The 20,567-nt window shown below is 51.5% G+C and overlaps 1 protein-coding gene across 1 annotated transcript; it reads right to left on the bottom strand.

Moving 5' to 3' along the window:
* Positions 1–1,002: 1,002 nt before the first annotated feature.
* Znf839 (zinc finger protein 839) lies at positions 1,003–19,640 on the bottom strand. Its single transcript, XM_051196629.1, is given in 10 exon segments — positions 1,003–1,393; positions 1,395–1,552; positions 1,554–2,242; positions 3,172–3,307; positions 3,436–3,579; positions 7,409–7,558; positions 8,062–8,154; positions 10,059–10,286; positions 13,333–14,214; positions 19,449–19,640. Coding segments are annotated over 10 exon segments (2,763 nt in total). The 3' UTR covers positions 1,003–1,302.
* Between the last annotated feature and the right edge of the window lie 927 nt (positions 19,641–20,567).

The following is a 20,567-nucleotide window of genomic DNA, read 5'->3' as shown; positions in this document are numbered from 1 at the left end:
CCCTGCAGCATTCTCTCGGTGCCCCGGGTCTCCTAAGAGGACAGCAGCTGAGAACCCATGCTCTTTGTGTAATGGGGGCAGGCGGCCTTCCCTTTGGCCCACAATATAACCATGGAAACAATACAACAGAAGCGTGGAGCAGGACTTTACAGCTGGGACATCAAAGAACCAGAGTTTTCCATGAGCTCCAGGTTTCTGTGGACCCCAGTAAACCATCCTATTCACAAACACCTCTTCCTCATTGAGAAAACCCAAGTAAACAGAGCTTGCCATCCCAACCCTGCAGAAGCAGAGGCAGGAGGAGCCTAAGTTCAAGGCCAATCTGAACTATATAGCGAGACCCAGTCTTAGAGGAAGAAAGAAGTGAACATACAACCTGAGTGGAAGGCTGCAGGTGGGCGAGTGGGTAAAGGGACCTGCTACGCAAGTCTGGCAACCCGAGCTCCTTCCCCGGAATCTGTATGAGGATGGAAGGGGGCCAGGAGTGGTGGCACATGCCCGGCACTCGGGAGGCAGGGGCAGAGCCACACTGATCTAGATAGTGAGTTACAGAAGAGCTAGAGCTACCTGGGAGACCCTTCTCAGACCGTACAGCATCATTGCAGCTCTGGAGATGCTAACACAAGAGGCCGCAGACTTGAAGCCTGCTTGGGCTGCTTAGTGAGGATGAAACTCAGTGATGGAGCCTTGGCTGGCAATTTCAATCCCCATGGACACTAAGAAAACAAATAAAAATGACTTCCTCTTTTACTTCTCATTAGAATGCTGCCCAGTGGCTAGCTTGTGAAGTTTTCTAACTGAATGCAGAAGTACAGGGACGTCACCAGGAGAGAAGGAGGTGGCGTGATACGGAACTGAGTGTAATGGCATTAACTGCAATAGCCAGCAAACTACTCAGCTGTGCGCAAGGGGTCACACCTGTAACCCCAGAGGCCGGGAGACCATGAGTTCAAAGCCAGCATGGGCTGCCCAAACCCTGCTTCCAAAAACAGACAACAAATATACATATGTACCATTATTGTAATAAGCTCTTTAGGAAAAGAGATAGTAGAACAGACATTATTCTTTATAAATAAATGGCTCCTTTGTGTCGGTATTCACATAGGAAAATACATGCTGCCTGAAGTAGACCTTCCATGGGTAAAATCCATACCAATATGGGTTCAAAGTTCTGCCCAGCATGGTGTGCCATCCCTGTCACCCTACCAACTCAGGAAGGGGAGGCAGAAAGACCCTATACTTACACACACATCACACACACTGGCGCACACTCACACACACACACTCTCACATGACTCCTGGTCACTGAGAGGGCTCTGCTTCCACAGTGTGGAAGGCCTCCAAGGCTTCAAGAGCGACCCTCTCTGGTGGGCCAGACCTCAAGAGAGAACCCTGTGATGGTCACTGGGAGAGTGTTCTCTTCCCGAGACACAGTGCTTGGATTGGGCAAAATAAGACCATTGGGAGTCTGAATAAAAATATGTTCCTGTCCCTGAGACAACACTTCCTCGCACACATCGGAAATTTCAAAAGTCATGGCTTCCTTCCACAGCAGCCACGGCTTCCTCCACAGCAGCCACAGTCTCTGGCCCTCTGTGGCCATCTGCCTCCATCCTGGAGAGGAACTGGCTTACATCCCCAGCTTCGCTTCCAACACTGGGACCCCCATTAGTGGACAAGGACCCATCAGGCCCGGGATGAGGCCCTGGCTCGGGCACAGTCTTGGAAACACAGGCAGCTGGAGGGACAGTCACAGGCAAGATGCTGTGGAGTGGAAAGGCTGCAGCCTCTGCAGGCAGGGCATGGCTGCCCTGCTGCCCCCTGAGGTGGGGTTGGCTCATTTCTCTGAGGTCCCCTGCCCCTGCAAGTCCCCATTCTCCAAGAAGCAGGGACTCCACTCCTCTGCCTGATGGTAGGGTACCACAGACACCAGTGCTCCTCTGGATGGTCCCAGAATTCTGCTCTACGGAGTGTTCTGGAACATTCTCTTCCAAAAACCCTGACAACTGGGCTGGGGACAGCCCTCTAGGCTCTGCTTCCTGGGAATAAAGAGCCATCCTACTGACACCTTGACAGGGAAGAGTGGGGTCTGCAGAGCCATGCCTGGCTTCAAAGTCCACAGATGCCATCACCGAGAGCTGCTGGCGTGCAGGCAGCTCACTTCTGCCACTAGCGGGAACCATCTCCCCACAGCTTCCTTCAGAGCGGAAAGAAGGGTTTTCAGTGGCTGCAGGGGCAGAACCTGAATAGTTCAGAAAAACATCAGTCACACACCCTCACCATGATGGGCTGCAGGAATGCAGATTCTCTTCGAGGCTTGGGCTGGGCAGCCGGTTTTATTGGCTTCTGTATCTATTCACAAAGGTCGGTTTTGTATTCTGCATGCTCTAAGAGAGTTTAGCGGGCTGACTTCACTGCGTGAATGGACACTGGTCCCTTTCCGGAGGGGAGCCCAAGCGTAAGAGGCCTTTCAAAACAGATCCACAGTCAACCCCCCCACAAAACCTGGCCCCAGGAATGTAGGACATATGATGCTGAAGGACCATTTGCTGGGAGGAAGTGAACTGTAAGATGACAAAGTAAGGGTTCCCATGGAACACAGCTGCTTTCCCTGGGGCAGAGCTGCACACGAGTTCTAAAATGGGCATGGCCTCTTCCACTAAAGACCTTAGCATCAGGCCAGAAACCAGATAGTCCTAGTAAGTCTTTGCAAAGGCATGAGACTATTGCCAATGCTGTATGTTCAAAGTATCTAATAGACAGGATCTGGTTATAGCCAGAACTAAAGTGAGAACGTCTTCTTTTCAAATGTTAAGTCTCACATGTTCAGAGCAGCCACGTCCCAGATGCTAAGCCATAGATACATGTGTCCTTGGGACCCAACTCTGCCCAACGTCTCAGAGCAGCCTAGGTCTACTAGCCTGGAGGCCACTATGAAGTGGCTCTTAAGTCAGTAAAGGACTCTGGGAGACCCCAACACCTCATGACATGGTCATGGGCATGGCATGATAAGAGTGTTGGAAGGTAGGGATAAAACCCAAGAGACCAGAGGGTTCTCTCAAATCAGGTCAAAGGGATGCCCCACCCCTAAAAGTGATGGCCCTGCTGCATCTGTGCCTGCCAGAAGGACCACTCACTGGGTATGAGACAACCCACAAATATGTGATTTACCCGTGCTGGTGGCTGGAGCACATGAGGACCCAGGCTTCTGCAGACATCCACTGATGGCAGCAGGACACTCGGGGACATCTGTGGGCAGAGCTGCTGTTCGGGCCTTCTTCACTGAGGTCAGCCCCTCCCCTGTGGCCTACGGAGAGAGAAGACGCCCTTATCTGAGAGCAGAAACAGCTGCACTTTCCTGGAGCAGCCTAGAGAGGCTGAGGAGCTGTGACCAACAAGGCCGGATCTCACAGACACAATCACAGCAGCACTCACCTCCACAGCCTGTCCCCGATCCCTCTTCTGTGCACTGGCTTCCAGCAGCTTCTCCTCTGTCTCTAGACAGGGGCCTGCGGGTGTGCTGCTTGACTGTGGCTCCTTCTTCCTCAGGAATTCTGTGATTCCTAACGACCTGGCAACCTGAAGGGAAACGGGAGAAATGAACTCTGCTCAGAGCACTGTGTGCCAGGTGTGTTAATTCCTGTCTACACCTGAGTAGAGGCCCAAGACGCTCCTTTGTACAGTGAGGTGCAGTTAACAAGGAGAAAGATGACAGGATCTGTCAGTGGAGCTGGCATTCAGGCATCTGCGCTGGCCTGCCCTTGGGGTCCTGACAGGATGTGCCCTCAGCTGCAGCCACTAAGAGCACACCTGTGCACATTCTCTATGTCCCCTTTAAAAGGGCCCTGCCCGCCTCCCATCCTCCCTCCCCCCTCCCTCCCCCTCTCCCCTCTCTCCCTTCCATGTCTGTCTCCCTCTCTGTCTGTTCTGTCTCTTCCCCTCTCTCTGTCTCTGTCTCCTCTGCCATTCCTGCCCCCAGAGGCTGGTCTCCCCTCTCTCCTCCCCCTTTCCCCACTCACTTTCCCCCAATAACAACCCCCCACCCCAGCTGTCAGGTGCCATCTTTCTCCGTGTGCTGCTTTAAGTGGGGGTGGGACTGAATCTCTCCTCAGTGCCTTATGTCACTGCCTTAATGAATGCTAATGCAACTCACAGATCCACCTGCCTCTGCCTCCCGAGTGCACCCTCCACCCCCACCCCCACCCCCACCCTGCTTCTCTTCAATTCTTCCTGGTCTACCTCCCTCATCCACCTTACGCTCCCCTCCTCCCGCTCCTGAGTTTCAGGTGTGTGTGTGTGTGTGTGTGTGCGCGCGCGCACACGCACGTTTGTGCCTATGTACAAGTGTAAAGGTGTAGAGGCAGCTAATAGCCTTTATACTGGACTTTATAAAGAGAACACCCTTAGGTGTGAGACAGAATGAGAACCAGTAGGAAGGACAGACAACCGAACACGACTAATGGAGAGAGGGGCTTGGTAAGGGCAGCACTGCTGAACAGTAAGCCACAGCCACTGTTCTAAAGTGCATAACACAGAAATAAATCACAGCACGGGCGACTATTGTCATCTATGGAGAATCTGCACAGGGCTTTATCGTTTAAAAACTAAAGTTCAAAGCCTTGTTAAGAATATATTTATTCAGGGTCGGCAGAGCACTTACCTCCCATGGCTGAGTTCACTTCTCAGTACACATATGCGAGACATAGTGGTAAATACTGGAATCTCAGTACTCAGGAGGTAGAGGCAAGAAAATCAGAAGTTCAAGGTTGAGGCTGACCAGATGGCTCCATAGTTAAGAGTATTTGCTGAAGCTGGGCATTGGTGGCGCATGCCTTTAACCCCAGCATGGGAGGGTAACAGCAATATACAACCCCAGACCCAGGAGACCCGATGTCCTCCTCTTTGGGCACCAGGCACCCACACAGTTCACAGACATATGTGTGCTGGTTGGTTTTTGTGTCAGTGTGACACAAACCGAGACATACCCATGAAGAGGTAAAGTTAATTGAGAAAGTGTCTCCATAGAATTAACCTGTAGGCAAGTCTGTGGGTCATTTTCCTGATTCGGGATTGATGTGGGAGAGCCCAGATTACTGGAAAAGTGGTCCTGGGTGGTCTAAGGACGCAGGCTGAGCAACCAATGGGGAGCAAGCCAGTAAGCAACACTCCTCCATGGCCTCCGCATCAGTCCAGCCTCCAGGCTCCTGCCCCAACTTCCTCAGTGGTGCAGGAAGAGTTACAAGCCGAAATAAAACTAATAAAACCTTTCCTCCCAGATTTTGGTCACAGAGCTTTATCATTTCAATCAAAACCCTAATTTGTGCAGACAGGGTTTCTCTGTGTTGCTTTGGAGCTTGTCTTGGAACTCGCTCTGTAGACCAGGCTGGCCTCGAACTCACAGAGATCTGCCTGCCTTTGGCCTCCCGAGTGCTGGGATTAAAGGCATGAGCCACTGACGCCCAGCATATGTATTTTTTTAGAGTCCAATCATCCTTGTCTACATCGAAAATTCAAGACCAACAATGGTGATCAATAACAGCTGCCCAACCACCGAAACAAATAAACAAAAAAATCCCAAACCAGCACATAGCAACTTCGGTGGTCTGAATGAGAATGACCCCATAGCTCGTGTGTTTGCTTACTTCCAGTTGGTACAAACTGTCCGGGAAGAATTGGAGGTGTGGCCTTGTTGGAGGAGCTGTGTCAGTCGGTGTGGGCTTGAGGGTTCAGAAGATTCATGCCATTCTGTGTCCTGTCTGACTCCCAGGTGCCCCTGCCTTTGCTCCACCCTCGTGGGCTCTACTCACTGAAACCACAAGCCCATTAAATGCTTTTGTTTATCTTTTTAACTTACTTATTTTTGTTGTTCTGTTTTTTGAGACAGGATTTCTCTGTGTAGCTCTGGCTGTCTTTGGAACTCAGATATCCACTTCCCTCCACTTCCTGAGTGCGGGGATTAAAGGCATGCTCCTCCACCACCTGGCCTGGTGTTTTATGTCAGCGATAGAGGAGTGACTAAGACACACTTCCACAGCACAGACAGGTAGCTTGCCGTGGAAATCAGTATCATCTCAGCACCCATTCACTGCAGACAGGCAGCTCCATCAGGTTAGTGGCGAGGAAGGCAGCTATGAGCCACATAGCTTTGCTTTGCTTTTCTTTCCAAGACTTATTTATTTTAAATGTATGAGTGTTTTGCTCACATATATGTCTGTGCACCGTGTGCATGCCTGTTGCCCATGGAGAAGAGGGCATCAGATTCTCTGGAACTGGAGTTATAGATGGTTGTCTGAGTTCTAGGAATAGACCCGAGTCCTCTGCGAACAAGAAATGCCCTTACTGCTGAGCCGCCTTTTCAGGGCCCCACGCCTTTGTGAGCATTCACTCTACATGTGTAACCGTTTGTTTTAGGAAAGGAGACTATGTTGATCCTTGGCAGCAGTGTGAAAGCCAGAAAGTTCCACTTACGTTAGACCCAGGGGCATGCATAGGTCTGTCGGGGTTGGTAAGGGGCTTGCTTCACCACAGTCAGCTAGAGCTGAGTTCCAAAGTTTATCCAAACCAAGACAAACCATATTAGCCCCAATCTTAAGTGTGGAAAGAGCTCAACCTAGTCAAAGGTAGCTGGATGTTGAAATAAGAATTGTGTCTGAACAACCACAAACATAACCACTAGCCCTGTAGCATAGAGGAAGCCAGGCCCACAGAGAGAACATTCCACACTAAGGACAACTGCTGCTGTGGCTAAGAGCCCAGGGTCTGTTCCCAGCACCCACGAGGTGGTGCACAACCACCTACAACTCTCGTCTTAAAGGGTACAACACCCTCTTTTGTGCCCTCTGGGCACCAGGTACAAATATGGAGCATAAACATGCATGCAGGCAAAACACTCATACAGTTACATAAACCTAATAATTAAAAAAAAAAAAAAGAAGGAAGCTTGCAGTGGTGGCACACTCCTTTAATCCCGGCACTGGGGAGGCAGAGGTGGAGCTCTTGAGTTTGAGGCCAGCTGGGTCTACAGAGTGAGTTCCAGAACAGCCACAGCTACACAACACAGTGAAGCCTCAACTCGAAAAAACAGACAGATAAAAAAGAGTAAACATTAAAAAGAAAGGAAGGAAGGAAGGGGGGAGGGGGAGAGAGAGAGAGAGAGAGAGAGAGAGAGAGAGAGAGAGACAGCCCTGAACATCAGCATATGGGGTGTTGGCCCTGAACATCAGGGCACGGGATGGTAGTGTTCTCAATTTTTTTGAACTATTCCAATTTTCGGTGTTCTGTACTATACTAATAAAACCGAAACTTCACTCAACAGGGTAAATACGAAGATGTCTGACTAGCAGCAGCCTCCTTTGCTCACTGACTCCTTCCCTTGGCTAAGAGCAATGCTTTCCCCTCAAGATGGCACCTCATCATTGCTTATCTCCAGGGGCTCCTGAGAACACAGGCCCGAGCTGCTGAGGTAATCCTGACACAGCCTCTTCACCACGGCGTACAACTCTTCAAACTCCTTGTACACAGCAGGAAAGAAAGGCCTCGCTCCGCGACTTCTCTCAACCTTTGTGAAGGTGAAGATGAGCAGGGTTTAAAGCGAGGAAATAAAAAGCATAAGCTAACCCTGGGGACGGAGGGAGCTGAGGGCCTCACCCCAGGAGTGCTCGGTGGCCAGTGCTCCCTAGTGCTGCCCCTGTATGCCACCACCATGCCCAGCTCTGAGAGGCCAGGTTGGGGTGGGATGCCGGAAAACAAACCCTTAAGGTGAAGGCCACAAACCCCGGGGTCAGGGTGACCTCACAGGGGGCATACATTTGGCAAAAGGGCACCTTCGGCTCCTAAGGACACATTCCCACCTCCTAAGGCCACCATGGTTTCCACTGCTGCTCCCCACACAAAGTGAAAATAATCAAAGGAGGGACACAGACAGGTTCTGGGCACCAGATCTCTCTCCAGCTCTGTCCTGGGGAAGGAAAATAAGTACTCCAAACGGCCTGGTGTGTTCCAAAGGAAATAGGGAGGCAGCTCACTCTCGGTGTGTGTGCTCAGGCTAACCCTCTAACTCACCTTCACCAGAAGAAGTTCACACAGGGTCACCACCTGAGCCAGCTGAGGCAGAACCAATTCCACCAGCTCCTCCCGGCCACCCAGCTTGAGAACCTGCAGAAACAGAGTTAGACACCTTTAACTGGAGCTGGTGTGACTTGGGCAGAAACACAGTTAGACACCTTTAACCGGAGCTGGTGTGACTTGGGCAGAAAGATCCAGACTCCAGCTGTACCCAGTTGCACACTGTTGTCCAACACAGAACACCATGGTCAGTTCTAGCTTCAATCATGGCGCATCCCAGAAGAGGCTAACTATGTCAGGGGCTCGGGCACAGGAGAGAGCCACACAGCTACAGACAGCACCCAGGGATTGGCAGGCAGGCATGCAGGCAGGAATCAGCCCAGGCTAGGCTGGGAGAAGCCCAAGACCTGGATTTCCTTCCATGGTGGCAGATGGAAGGAGATTATGCTCTGTTAGAGGTGGGGTGTTGCTGAGTTGCCGAGGTTAACCTCAAGGTCTAGCCTCAAAGAGGCCCGCTGCCTCAGTATTACAGCATCGTATTACCTGGTTCTGGAGGGAGGGTAGGCAGGTGGTGGTGTAGAGAGGAGGGTGTGGTTCTGCAGGGGCCACAGCAACAAAAGGCAACACTATCATACCAGAAAAGGAAGGAGGTAAGGACTTGTAACCAGGGAGATGGGGAGGGGCCAGGGACAGAGCCTATCAGGTCCAAGGTAGGGATGGGGGTGGGTGGGGGTGGGCTGTGCAGAAAGAGGCTGAGCCAGGGTGGTGGTTTAGCCTATTAATCTCAGCACTTGGAAGGCTTGGGGAGGAAAGCTTGGCAGGGCCAGCCTGGGCTACAGAGTGAACTACATCTCAAAAACGAGAAAGAGGAAGGTAAGGAAGAGGAGAGGAGGGGGAGGGAGGACAGACAAGAAGGGATGAGCCTCTAGCCTGAGCACGCACAGAGCCACACATGCACACGCACTAAAGTTTAACTTGAACGTTCAAAAGCTCTTGGGAAAGGCAACCCGGTGGCTTCAGCTCTATGGGTGTGCAGGAAAGCCAGTTTGTACGTGTCACCTTGCCATGACTTCAGTCACCTCTCTAGTGTTAGCCAGTGAGAACACCCACCTGGCAGTTTTGCCAGCGACGGGCTTGGCTGTCTCCCCTGCTACTTGCCGGAGCGGCAGCTATGTTGAGTTTGTATAACCAGGGCCTGATATGTTATGGGCACACAGTTCATGTAAAATACATGTGAACTCCTTGGGGGAGAGGGGGTTCTCATATATGAATCAGAGTGGCCCTGTTCACAGCAGCCACTCAACTACAGGACAGAGAGGGTGCTGTCGGGGGACAGCGTCCCATGGCAGCCATTTTGCAGTCCGGGCCAGCCTCACTCCCCGGACTTCAAGTTCTGGCCCTGCCTGCTGCCTCCCCGAGCAGCTTGCTTTCCTGGAGTTCCCACTGCTCATCTGTTAGGGTGGGGTCCACAGTGAAATAAAGGAGGCTGGGGGGTTAGCGGGGACCAGGGAGGAGGTGGAGCTGAGCTGCGTCACTGAACCGCTCTGTAGATGGCACCGACTCTAATGCCACCCACTAACTCCAAAGGTCCCATCTCAAGTCTCTACAGTCGGTCATCCTAGGTTGCTGACACCACGGGAATGGCGTTCTGGGAAGATCACTCTCCAGAAATCCAAGTCTTAATCACTGAGCCTCGGCCTGGCGCTCCTGCCCTTTTGCTCCAGCCACACCCGGCTAGGGTGTCAGTGTTTTACTTTTCAGAAAGCTGACAGTGAGCCAGAGGTACTGGCTCTGGCCTGTAGCACCAGCACTCAGGAAGCAAGAAGAGGCCAGCGGGGGGGTGGGGGTGGGTGGGGGGGTGGTAGGGGTGGGGGGGGGCCTATGCATTGTGACCCTGCCCTAAACAAACAAGAAACAGAGAGAAGGCAGTAGGGGGTTGTTAGATACTGGCCCACACAAGCTGACTGCCAGTACCCTGTATTAAAATGAGTTACCTCCTGGAGCTGAGCTCCCCGGGGGACGCTCAGCCTCGAAGGGGCAGCAGGGCCGCTGTTGGGTTGGACGGTTCCACTCTGCAGGAGGCTGGCTGTGCTGGGCTCTGCCTGGCTTGCCCAACTTCCACTCTTAGGTTCTAGGTATTTCTCTGGTCCCAGAAGAGTCGGGGGACTTCTACTTTCTGGTTCAGGTACCACTGTCTCTTCAACTTCAACAGGCTTACCATTCTAGACAGCAGTGCACACCCAAAAATAAAACAAAATGAGATTTTGAAAAGTCATGCCTTATATTATGGAAACCTTAAAGCAGAAAAATGTCCAGTCAAATGCAATGAATTTCTATACTATTCTTCTTTAGTTAACACTCTTTAATCATAATGGTACATTCTAAACTTTCCCAACACTTGGGAGGCAGAGGCCAGGATCTCTGTGAGTTCAAGTTCAGCCCGGTCTACATAGTGAGTTCTGGGACAGCCAGAGTTACATAGTGAGACCTGTCTCGAGAAACAACAAAACAAAATAAACAAGAATGGAGTCCATGGGGAGAGAGGGACAGCTCAGGAGTCACTGGGTTCAATTCCCAGCACCCACATGGTGGCTCACAAACCACCTGTAACTCCAGTCCCTGGGATTCAATGCTCTCTGCTGGCCTCAGACACAATGCAGACACATGGTGCACAGGCATACGTGTAAGCAAAGCATCCGTAACACATAAAATTAATTAAAAGGAGGAAGGAAGCCACTAGGTGGGAACACTGTAATAGGGTAAGTTGGGGCCTTGGCTGGGGACCAAGGCCAGGAAGATGTGTTCACTGAATCCCAGAATCCCCACCTGCCCGAGCAGTCCCACCGTGAGATCCAACTGGGTTTGCCCCTTTCTGAGACCTAACTCAAAGGGAGCGATTATTTCTTCTTCTCTTTCGCCTTCCTCCTCCTCTCCTGTCTTTTCCTTTCCGGTAATGTCCAGAGCCTACGTATGACCTGAAGCTTCCTGAGCCACGCTCTGGGCTTCCTTACTGCTTTTTAAAGCTCCCGTCCCCCTTGTAGCTGCCCTCCGGGCCCCGCCTCATGCAGCATGGCTTTGCCCCTCCTCTGGCCTCCCTTACACACGGCTCTGACTCTTACAAGTTGCCTGCCCTGGGTTTCCTTTTAAACTCTAGTAAACTGCCAAGTTTTGTATTGTTCTTAAATTCATGTATTGATAAGACCAAGAATCCTAAGAGGGGACCCCAACTTCCCAGGCATCATTTGATGGCTCTGCTGGGACTCCCAAAGTTTCCCATAAACTCTTCTTTCCTGCCTTTTATTGCTTAATTGGCAGAAAAAATGAACTTGTTCCTGCACTCCTAGACAGCATCAATGGGATGTGCTGAAAACAAAACCAAAGGGCTGGAGTGCTGGTTAAGAGCCCTGGCCACTCATCCAAAGGACCTGGGTTCAATTCCCAGCACCCACATGGCTGTTCACAGCATCTGTGTGTTCCATGGGATCTGCATCCTCAGATAGCAGGTAAAAAGCCAGGCCTGGTGGCACATGCGTTTAATCCCAGCACTCCAAAGGTAGACCAAGCAGGTATCCCTGGGAGCTCCAACACAGCCTGATAAACAGAGAGAGTTCCAAGCCAACCAGGGCTACTCAGTGAGACCCTGCCTCAGAAACAAACGCGTAACTTGGGAGAGACAAATAACTGGCAGGTCCAGGTTGGTTAGTAGAGCTTGTTAACAATGGAGACTCTGGTTCATATTCTCCATGCAGACGAGCAATCTACAGCTGTCTTCTGGGGCTAGCCTCTGCTCTCCCTTGTCGAGAAAGGGCAGGGTGCCTTTAGTCTTCATAAATCTATGTCCTGCTTTTAGGCAAACAGAGGTAAAGCAGAAAGCACAGCACCCACTGCCCTGTCTTCAGCTCAATCACCCACTGCCCTGTCTTTAGCTCAATCATCCTTCATATTTAGGGAAGGCACCTTCTGCTGCCCAGCACACCCTGGCCCCACACAGCTGGAGACAGAGTGCTCTCTCTCTCTCTCTTTTTTTTTTTTTTTTTTTTTTTTTTTTTGAAACCAGACTGGTCCCAAACTCAAAGATCCTCCTGCCTCTGCCTCCCAAGTGCAGGGATTAAAGGTGTGTGCCCCTACCCAGCTCACAGTGGCTTTTCAAAAGTCGATGCTTTCTAGGACTAGAGAGATGGCTCAGTGGTTAAAAGCAAACATGGCCACCAGGCCTGAGCTTGGTTCCCAGGACCCACACCAAGTGGCCCATGTACATATCCACTGGCACCCTGCTCTGCAGTGCAGATTTTGAAGCCAAAAGACTTGGCCTGACTCCACTGTGAACTAAACATACAAGTGCTGGGCTCGGGCTTGATCCAGGCCCCTCTGGGCCTCACTGCAGCACCTCACTTAGGGGGGCTCATTAAGAAAATGTACAGAGCTGGGTGGTGGATCTCTGTGAGTTCAAGACCAGAGCCAGGCTCCAAAGCCACAGAGAAACCCTGTCTCTCAAAAAACAAAAACAAAAACCAAACAAACAAACAAACAAAAAAACACAAAACCCTGTCTCTCAAAAAACAAAAACAAACAAACAAAAAAAAAATGTACAGGAGCTGGGTGAAGCAGCCCAGGCTTTGAATCCCAGCACTGGGAGGTAGAGGCAGGAGGATCTCAGAAAACAAAATGTACAGGGCCAGGGGATGGCCCAGAGCACCTTTCTGGAAGCGGAAGTCCTTACCACTAGGAGATGAAGAGGAGAGCTACAGTGAATGTGACTGATACTCTGGCACAGGACTGCCCAATGCCTACAGAAACGGTAGCTGTACAGTTGGCACCAAGGCTAAAGACATGCTAACACTTCTAACCCCACAAGGCTGCCCCAGGACCCTACCACCAGGCCCCAGGACATCTCTCCTGGGCCCAAACGTTCTGTCGAGATCCCAGGGTACTAATTAATCAAACATTAAAGTAGCCGTCGGTCCACTGCAGGGAGAAAGGCCTCACTCAGCAGGCAGCGCTATGGAGTATGCCCAAACCTGACCTTTCCCACATTCCTCTGTCACGTGAGTGGTATTACAGACCAGCCATGGCCATGTCCCTCCAAATGTCCTCACCACGAGGGCCATGGACAAAAGAATCACGCCTACCACTTGGTCAGCATCAGCCTAACAACTGTGGGTGTGGGACCCTCAGGACCTGGGTCCCGAGTCCCATGTGACACTTAAGAGTCTATTGAAGGGTGGAGAAAGTGCAGAGATATGGGCTCCACCGCCAGACAAGTGTTACCTGTGGGATCCGCCAGGCCAACCCTGCCTCTGCCTCTTCCGTGCAGATAGTGGCGGGTGTGTACAGCGCGGGAGAAGGCAGGCCTCTGGTCTGTGAGCCCACGCACCCCAGGGCCAGGCTCCCGTTAGCTTTCTGTGACAGCGACATCTCAGGCTCCGGCTGGCCATGGCCTGGGTTGAGTTTAAAATGCCTCGCCAGCCCCCCCTTTCCTATGTAAGACTTCTCACAAGCTTGACACCGAAAGGCCTTGGGCCTCAGGGCACACCCCTCAGTGCCAAAGAGGCCGCCCTTCTCCGTCTGTTCCTCCTCGTCCACACTCAACTCTGAGTAGTCATCAGAATCTGACAGGTGCCCATCTGCTAAGTCCTCCGTTTTGATGAATTTATAATCTCTGGCTTTATATTTGGGAGGCCGGGATATGCGTCCAGATCGTGTCTTCACCTTTAAAGATTTCTTCAGCTTTTCAGTATGCGCTGTACGCAAGCTGGAAATGAGCAGGTGTGCCGAACTGGATGGGACGGGAGGCCCAGAGGCTGCCAAAGGGCTCAGGGTGACGCCTTGCCCATTTGTAGCCTGAGGGGCCCTGGCTCTCCTTGCGGGGACTGGCTCAAGGGCTGGCAGTGGCTTCTGTACACGCACGGGAGGAGCAGGGGGCTGAGGGGAGGCTCCGAGGGAGCACATCTGTGAGCCAGCCCTCCCCAGGGCCTGCACCCTGCGCATGCGCAGCTGGGGGCTGGGGGCGCACAGCCTCAGGCGGCAGCTTCCAGGTCGTTGGCTTCCAGGTCTTGCTGTTTCAGGTTGGACGGCGGCCAGAGGGGGCATTGGCCCTTCCTTACTTTTTGTGTCGCCGGATGTCACCTTGACACAAATGGCTTCAAGTTGCTTAGACACAAAAAGAAAAGAAACATTACAATTCCCAACAACTGTGCTGCCTTCATCCCGCTACCACCCGACAGTTGTGAGCTACCTAAAGCGGGTGCAGGGACCCGAACTTGTGTCCTCTGAGAAAACAGTCCTCTCTTAACCACTGAGTCATCTCTACAGCAACCCCCGCCCCGTGTGTGTGTGTGTGTGTGTGTGTGTGTGAATGTAAGCTCTGTCTGTGTGTGAATGTAAGTTGTGTGTGTGAATGTAAGCTCTGTGTGTGTGTGTGTGTGTGTGTGTGAATGTAAGCTCTGTGTGTGTGTGTGTGTGTGTGTGTAAGCTGTGTGTGTGCAGGCGCCTGAAACTGCCAGAGCAGCTCAGACCCTGTAGCTGGAGTTGTTCCAGGTGCTAAGGTGGGTGCTGGGAACAGAACTAGGTTTTCTGGAAGAGCAAAAGACATTCTTAATCATGGAGCCATCTCTCCATCCTTGACAGATTAAAAAAAAAAAAAAAAAAAAAAAACAGCTTCTAATAGTATCAAAGGGGACTGGAGAGATGGCTCAGAGATTAAGAGCCCTGGCTGCTCTTCCAAAGGAAGACATGACAGCTCACAAACAACTGTCACTTCATGCCCAGGGTATCTAAGGCCCACAGACATGTAGCAGGCAGAACACCCACAAGCATGAAATTTGTGACAATGTATTTTATGTGCACTGCTGTTTTGACTGCATGTGTGCTTGTGTGAGGGTACGGGATGCCCTAGAACTGGAGTTATGAGCCGCCGCATGTGGTGCTGGGAACTGAACCTGGGTCCTCTGGAAGAGCAGTCAGTGCTCTTAACCTCTAAGCCATCCCTCCAGCCCCCGCATAAGAAGTTTTTAAGAGAACAGTATCTTAGCCAAGTATAATAGCACACATCTTTAATCCCATAATTCTGAAGGCAGAGGCAAGCAGATCTCCGTGAATTGAAGGTCAGCCAAGGGTACATAGTGAGATCCTGTCTCAGAAACTAAAAATAGTATCATCCCAAGTTGGGGTGCTGACATACATACTTGTAACCTCAGCATGCAGGAGGGCAAGGCAGCTGAATTGCCACAAGTCACGGATTGTCCTGAACTACATGACAATAGATTATGTATTATCTCAACATCAACCATCAAGACGGTAGACAAGGCCATCTCCTGCAGCCTGACTGCATTTTCCAAGATTTCTTTCCAGGAGCACAGCTAGATATAAGGTTGCAGTTTCGGCTTCTTTTCTTTTTAATTCAACAAAAACTGTGTATGTTTTTTGACCCAGTAATTCACTTTCTGGATTCCATTTAAAAACAAAAACAAAAAACTTAACTGTGCAAAAAGATGTATGTCCTAGATTTGAGGCAACACTGTCTGTCACAGCCAGATACCTACCAAAGCAAAGTGTTGCCTTTGACAGCATCCCTTTGACAGTAAACAAGTGTTTACTGAGCGCTGGGAGAGACAACCGTGTGTATAGCAACAAGCAGACTAGGAAGAGGCCAGGAGCAGGTCAGGGCAGCAGGAGAGAAAGGTCCCTGCTCTTGCAGAACAGAAATAACTAGCATTTTTCTTTCCAGACAGAGGCAATCACCATCCAGGCCATAGGATTATTCCCTCAGCACAAGACTGGTGGTCACTTGGTATGGGGTAGAGGGCTATTCTGTGCACTGTAGAATACGGGGTGGTGTCCCTGCCTTGACCCGCCAGATGCCAGTAGCATCCCCAGGTGTGACAAATTTTGTGTTTTTCCAGGGGCTGGGGATGCAGCTCCAATGATTTGAGACTAGCACACCCTCTACAGACCCAATCTTCTACCACTGGGAGGTTGGTAACAGTGTCGCCCAGGGCAGAACTACCACTCAGGTCAAGCTGGAATGCCCCCTTGCTCACATGCCTGGTGCACCACTACAAACAGCAGACCCTCTTTAGAATTATAGCATGCGAAGAAGTTTGTAGAGTAGGGGCAGATGTCCCATGAGCCCACGGTCCCTGGGCTGCTTGTGACTCAATGACACCTAGCTTAATGTGCACATCTTCTAGGACTACCGTGTCTCACTTCACTGTAAGTCACCCAGGGTATTTCTCCAAGCTTAGGATATTCCAGATATCTTAAGAATGCGCGCATGCGCGTACGTACGTGTGCGCACACACACACACACACACACACACACACACACCCTTGTTCCTTGTTTGGAGAAACTGGTCTAATTTATTGATCTGATATCCTGACGGGTTTACCAAGTGTGCCAGTGAGTGTAGCATTTGATACTTTGTTCTGTTGTCTATTTCCTTCAGCAGAAGTGTGTAAAGTCCTCTGCCATCCATCTATAGACATCGGCTAAGCTCTGGCCTGGCCCTTCCTCAGTCCCTACAGGTCAAAGGTTTCACTGATCATTCTAAAAGCAGACAAGAGTCTCCAGAGATAGGTAAGACAGACAACAATGTCACAGTGACACAACAGAGGCTGTCCCAGAAGAGATGTCTCTAAGGTACCTTGAAGGTTGCAATGAATTCTGTCAGGCAAGCAAGACACTTTGGGAAACAAGCGAACCCACGAAGTGTGGAAATCTGACAGGTGTTGGTGGGACTGGTGTGCCTGTAGGGCTGAGAACAGGGAAGGTGGAGGCCAAAGGCCCAAACCACCACAGGGGACTGCGTTCATGGTGAGCCAGGGCCCTCTGTCCTGGGTGTGATCAGCGAGGCCCAACTGCGCCTGTACCCTGCCTCTCCTCTGCTGAACTCCCAATCGGAACCCATCCTTGCCAATCTAGCGCAGACACTGCCTTTTCAACACCAACTGGCGTTCAAGACAGAGACTACTCCTTTTCCTGAAGGTGTTCAGTTCCTTGTATCTGCAGGTTTTGACCTTGGTTGGATATCGTCTGGGTCATACTTCTCTTCCTGCTAGTTCACAGACACCTTAGGGCAAAGTGCATGTCTGCCAGGCTGAAAGTTATCCACAGCCCAGGCCACAAAGGTACATTCAGCTCTCACCATTTCTGATAGAGCAGCTACCAACTGCAATTCTACTAAGCTAACTCTAAGTCTCCTTTTATTTGACAGAAATTATGTTATTACCCTTCCCAAAGCTGTCATATCAAATGCAAAGTTGTGGCCATATTTAGATGCGTGGTGAAGACGCAGGCTCCAGCGTACGGCCGCCTGAGAGACACTGGACAAAGGCACTTAACCTTTTTGAGCTGCTTCCTCAGGGGCTGGAAAAGCTCAGCTGGTGATGTCTAACTAACCCCAGAGTAACCTGGAGTTCAGCCCCCGCACTGCACAGCCCTGGTGTGGTGGTGCAATCTGGAGCATGTTGAGGAAGTATTAGAAATTCAAAGTCAGTCGGGCATGCAGCACTCAGGAGGCAGAGGCAGGTGGATCTCTATGAGTTCGAGGCCAGCCTGGTCTACAGAGCGAGTTCCAGGACAGCCAGGGCAGTTACACAGACAAATCCTCTATCAAAAAACAAAAGGTGGGAGGCATTTAAAGTCTTCAGCCACACATCCAATTTGCAGCCAGCCTGAGAAATGAGCCCTAATTTCCAAGAAACAAACAAAAAGCAAAACGCCATCATGTGGTTGCTGACACCCACAACACTCAGAGAAAGTGTGGCCCAGGGCAGAGGCTGTGACAGGAACTGCCCCTTCATGGAGGCTCTACGACTGACTTGTGGGCCATACTCTGACCCAGACTCTGACTCCAGGGCCTGTGGGGAGACACCTGTTCCCACCACCTTGCACACCAAAGCCAGCCACCCTTCCTGCAAACAAGAAAGCCAATGGCCAAAGAGGGTCATTCACTGTTCTAAATAAAAAGTGCGTCAGGGAGCTGCAGAGATGGCTCAGTGGTAAGAGCACTGGCTGCTCTTCCAGAGGTCCTGAGTTCAATTCCCAGCACCCACACGGTGGCTCACAACCATCTGTAATGAGATCTGGTGCCCCCTGCTGGCCCGCAGGCTTACATGCAGGCAGAACACTGTACACATAATTAAAAAAAAAAAAAAAAAAAAAGGAGCGTGCTGTCAGGAAGAGCCATGCTGCCTTACCGAACTCTAGCAACACGCCTCCAGTCTTGCTCTTTAAAGAGTTTATTATATTGTGGGGGGGGGGTGAGGGGGACAACCATGTGGAGTTGCTTCTCCACTCCCAACTTTTCATGGATTCTGAGGACCAAGGTGAGGCTACCAGGCTTCGGCAGCCTTTACACACCTAGTGCTTTGCCAAGCTGGGCCGTCCTGCTGGTTCAGCCGTCTGTGGGCGCCCATAAAGATGGCTGCGCTCCATCTTGGCACCAGCAGAGTTCAAAGCAGTCAGCAAGTCACAAGACCTAAAGGTCAAAGGTATGGCTACAGAAGGATGTTTCTGCTGTCTTATTCTAAATAACGACAGACCTGAACTGAGGTGTGGCTGCTCCTGACCTCAAGGCTAGGGAACAAGAAGTTGGAGCCGAGGTGTGGGTACTGAACCCTTAGAATAAGTGAGGAAGAAAAGTCTGTTTGTTTCTTATGCATGATACTGTGTTCCCCTTTTTGGATAAGGTAAAAATAAACTCGTGGCATTTCAGTATTGGCTGATCTGCCCTCCTGACCTTTATGCTGTCTCTTCTTTATCGTCTATAGCCAGCCTTTCCCTCATCCACACTCCCCCACTCAGGTATGGACTTGGGGCCGCTAGGCTGGCTCCGATCGCAGACCCGCAAAGACCGCTCCTAGCAGTCCAGACTTTATTTTTTATTTAAACTATTCCCTGAACCGACTGTTCACTCTCGACAACCAACTGGAAGCAAGCCTGCACAGCCAAAAAAAAAAAAAAAAAAAAAAAAAAAAACCCACGCAGAGGACCGCAGGACCGCACCGCCTACCGATTCCTCTGGTGGAAGTGGCTCTCCCTTTTGGCCATTCTGCAGTGAGCTAGCTGTGTTTGGCCGTTTCCGACGCCAGCGGGTAAAGGGGGTGTGCTTTTCCGCCTGCAGTTTGGGGAGCTGTCCCGGGAGCGTCGGCGCGCCGATCTGCTACTTTACCGGACAGGGTACGACGCTGGGGTTTGCAAACGAGCGGCGGCAGCGCTCGCTGAAGCCCGGGTCCACCCCCTAAAAGTGCGCGTGCGCTGAGCTACCCGCAGGCGCGGGGACGCGCTTTCCCTGTGTGGGGCCCGCCGCGCGCACGCGGACCGACGGACACAGGCCTGCAGGGAGCGCGCCCGCCCCGAGTCCCCCCCCCCCGCGGCGCCTCACCTGGGGCGGCAGCGGGCGCGGGGCCCCGGCGTCCCGCGGTGGCTGCGCCCGAGTCACCTGCTCCAGGACCCGCCGCAGCTGCTCGGGGTCCAGCGGCGCCACGCGCACGGCGCTGTGGCTCTGGCCGCGAAGAGCCGAACCCCCGCCGCCGCCGCCGCCGCCACTCCCGGGCTCCGCTTCCGCGCCCGCCATGGCGGCCGAAGCGGGGACTCGAACCCGCATAGCCCGTGGCGGCGGCGCGGAAGTGCGTCACCCGCCAAGGGGCGGGAACTACGAGTGCCCCACAGGCCAAGATTATCTCCGGGGCTCGGAAGCGGGAGTTGTGCTGAACTGCTGCCCCCTCGCGGTGGACGCCGCTGCAGCCTTCCGTGGTTCGAGCCTCAGCTGTCACCAGATCCGCGACGGTGTCTCGGATCCCCGTGCAGCTCTTCCTCGTTCCAGAGACCCCGACCTACACTAATCCCTAACCCTAAAGTTCGAACATCTGTCTAACCCCATTTGGTGAATTTGGGGCTACAGGCACGCCCTGCCACTCCTGCTTTAAGCGGTGCTGGAGCTCAAGCCATTGCTTTCTGAATGCTAGGACAAATACTCCGCCAAGCTAAGATTTAAATTTTGCTTTTTTCGTGAGTGTCGGGACAGGCTCCAAAGCTACACAGAGAAAGAGAAACCCTGCCTCGAAAAACCAAAAAATAAAAATAAATAATAAAATTATTTAATTTGTTATTATTACCTTTTTTACTTGTCTCTCTCTTTTCTTTCTTTCTTTCTTTTTCTTTCTTTCTTTCTTTTTCTTTTTTTTTTTTTTTTTTTTTTTTTTTTTTTTGAGGTCGCTTGTGGCGACTCTGTCTCAGCCCTCTGAACAACACCTGGTTAGTAGCCATGCTCAACAGGCTAGAAGCCCTGCAGGCCTGAGTCGTTTTTTACAGTTTTACAGTTTACTCAACTGAAGATAGTTCAGCACAGTAAAGAATTTCGTGAACAAAGGTTAACATAGATTTAGGATCAAGGGTTACAGGAATGACAGACAGATGCTCTGGAGGAGATTGAGGCACCCCAGTATGTTCAGGGAGCTTCTCGAGAGGGGGTCCGCTTAAATGCCTGAGCAGTAGCCATAAA

The sequence above is a fragment of the Phodopus roborovskii genome, unplaced genomic scaffold (genome assembly GCF_943737965.1).
Source record: "Phodopus roborovskii unplaced genomic scaffold, PHOROB, whole genome shotgun sequence".
In the NCBI taxonomy this organism is placed as follows: domain Eukaryota; kingdom Metazoa; phylum Chordata; class Mammalia; order Rodentia; family Cricetidae; genus Phodopus; species Phodopus roborovskii.
This window is presented reverse-complemented; position numbering and strand designations above follow the sequence as displayed.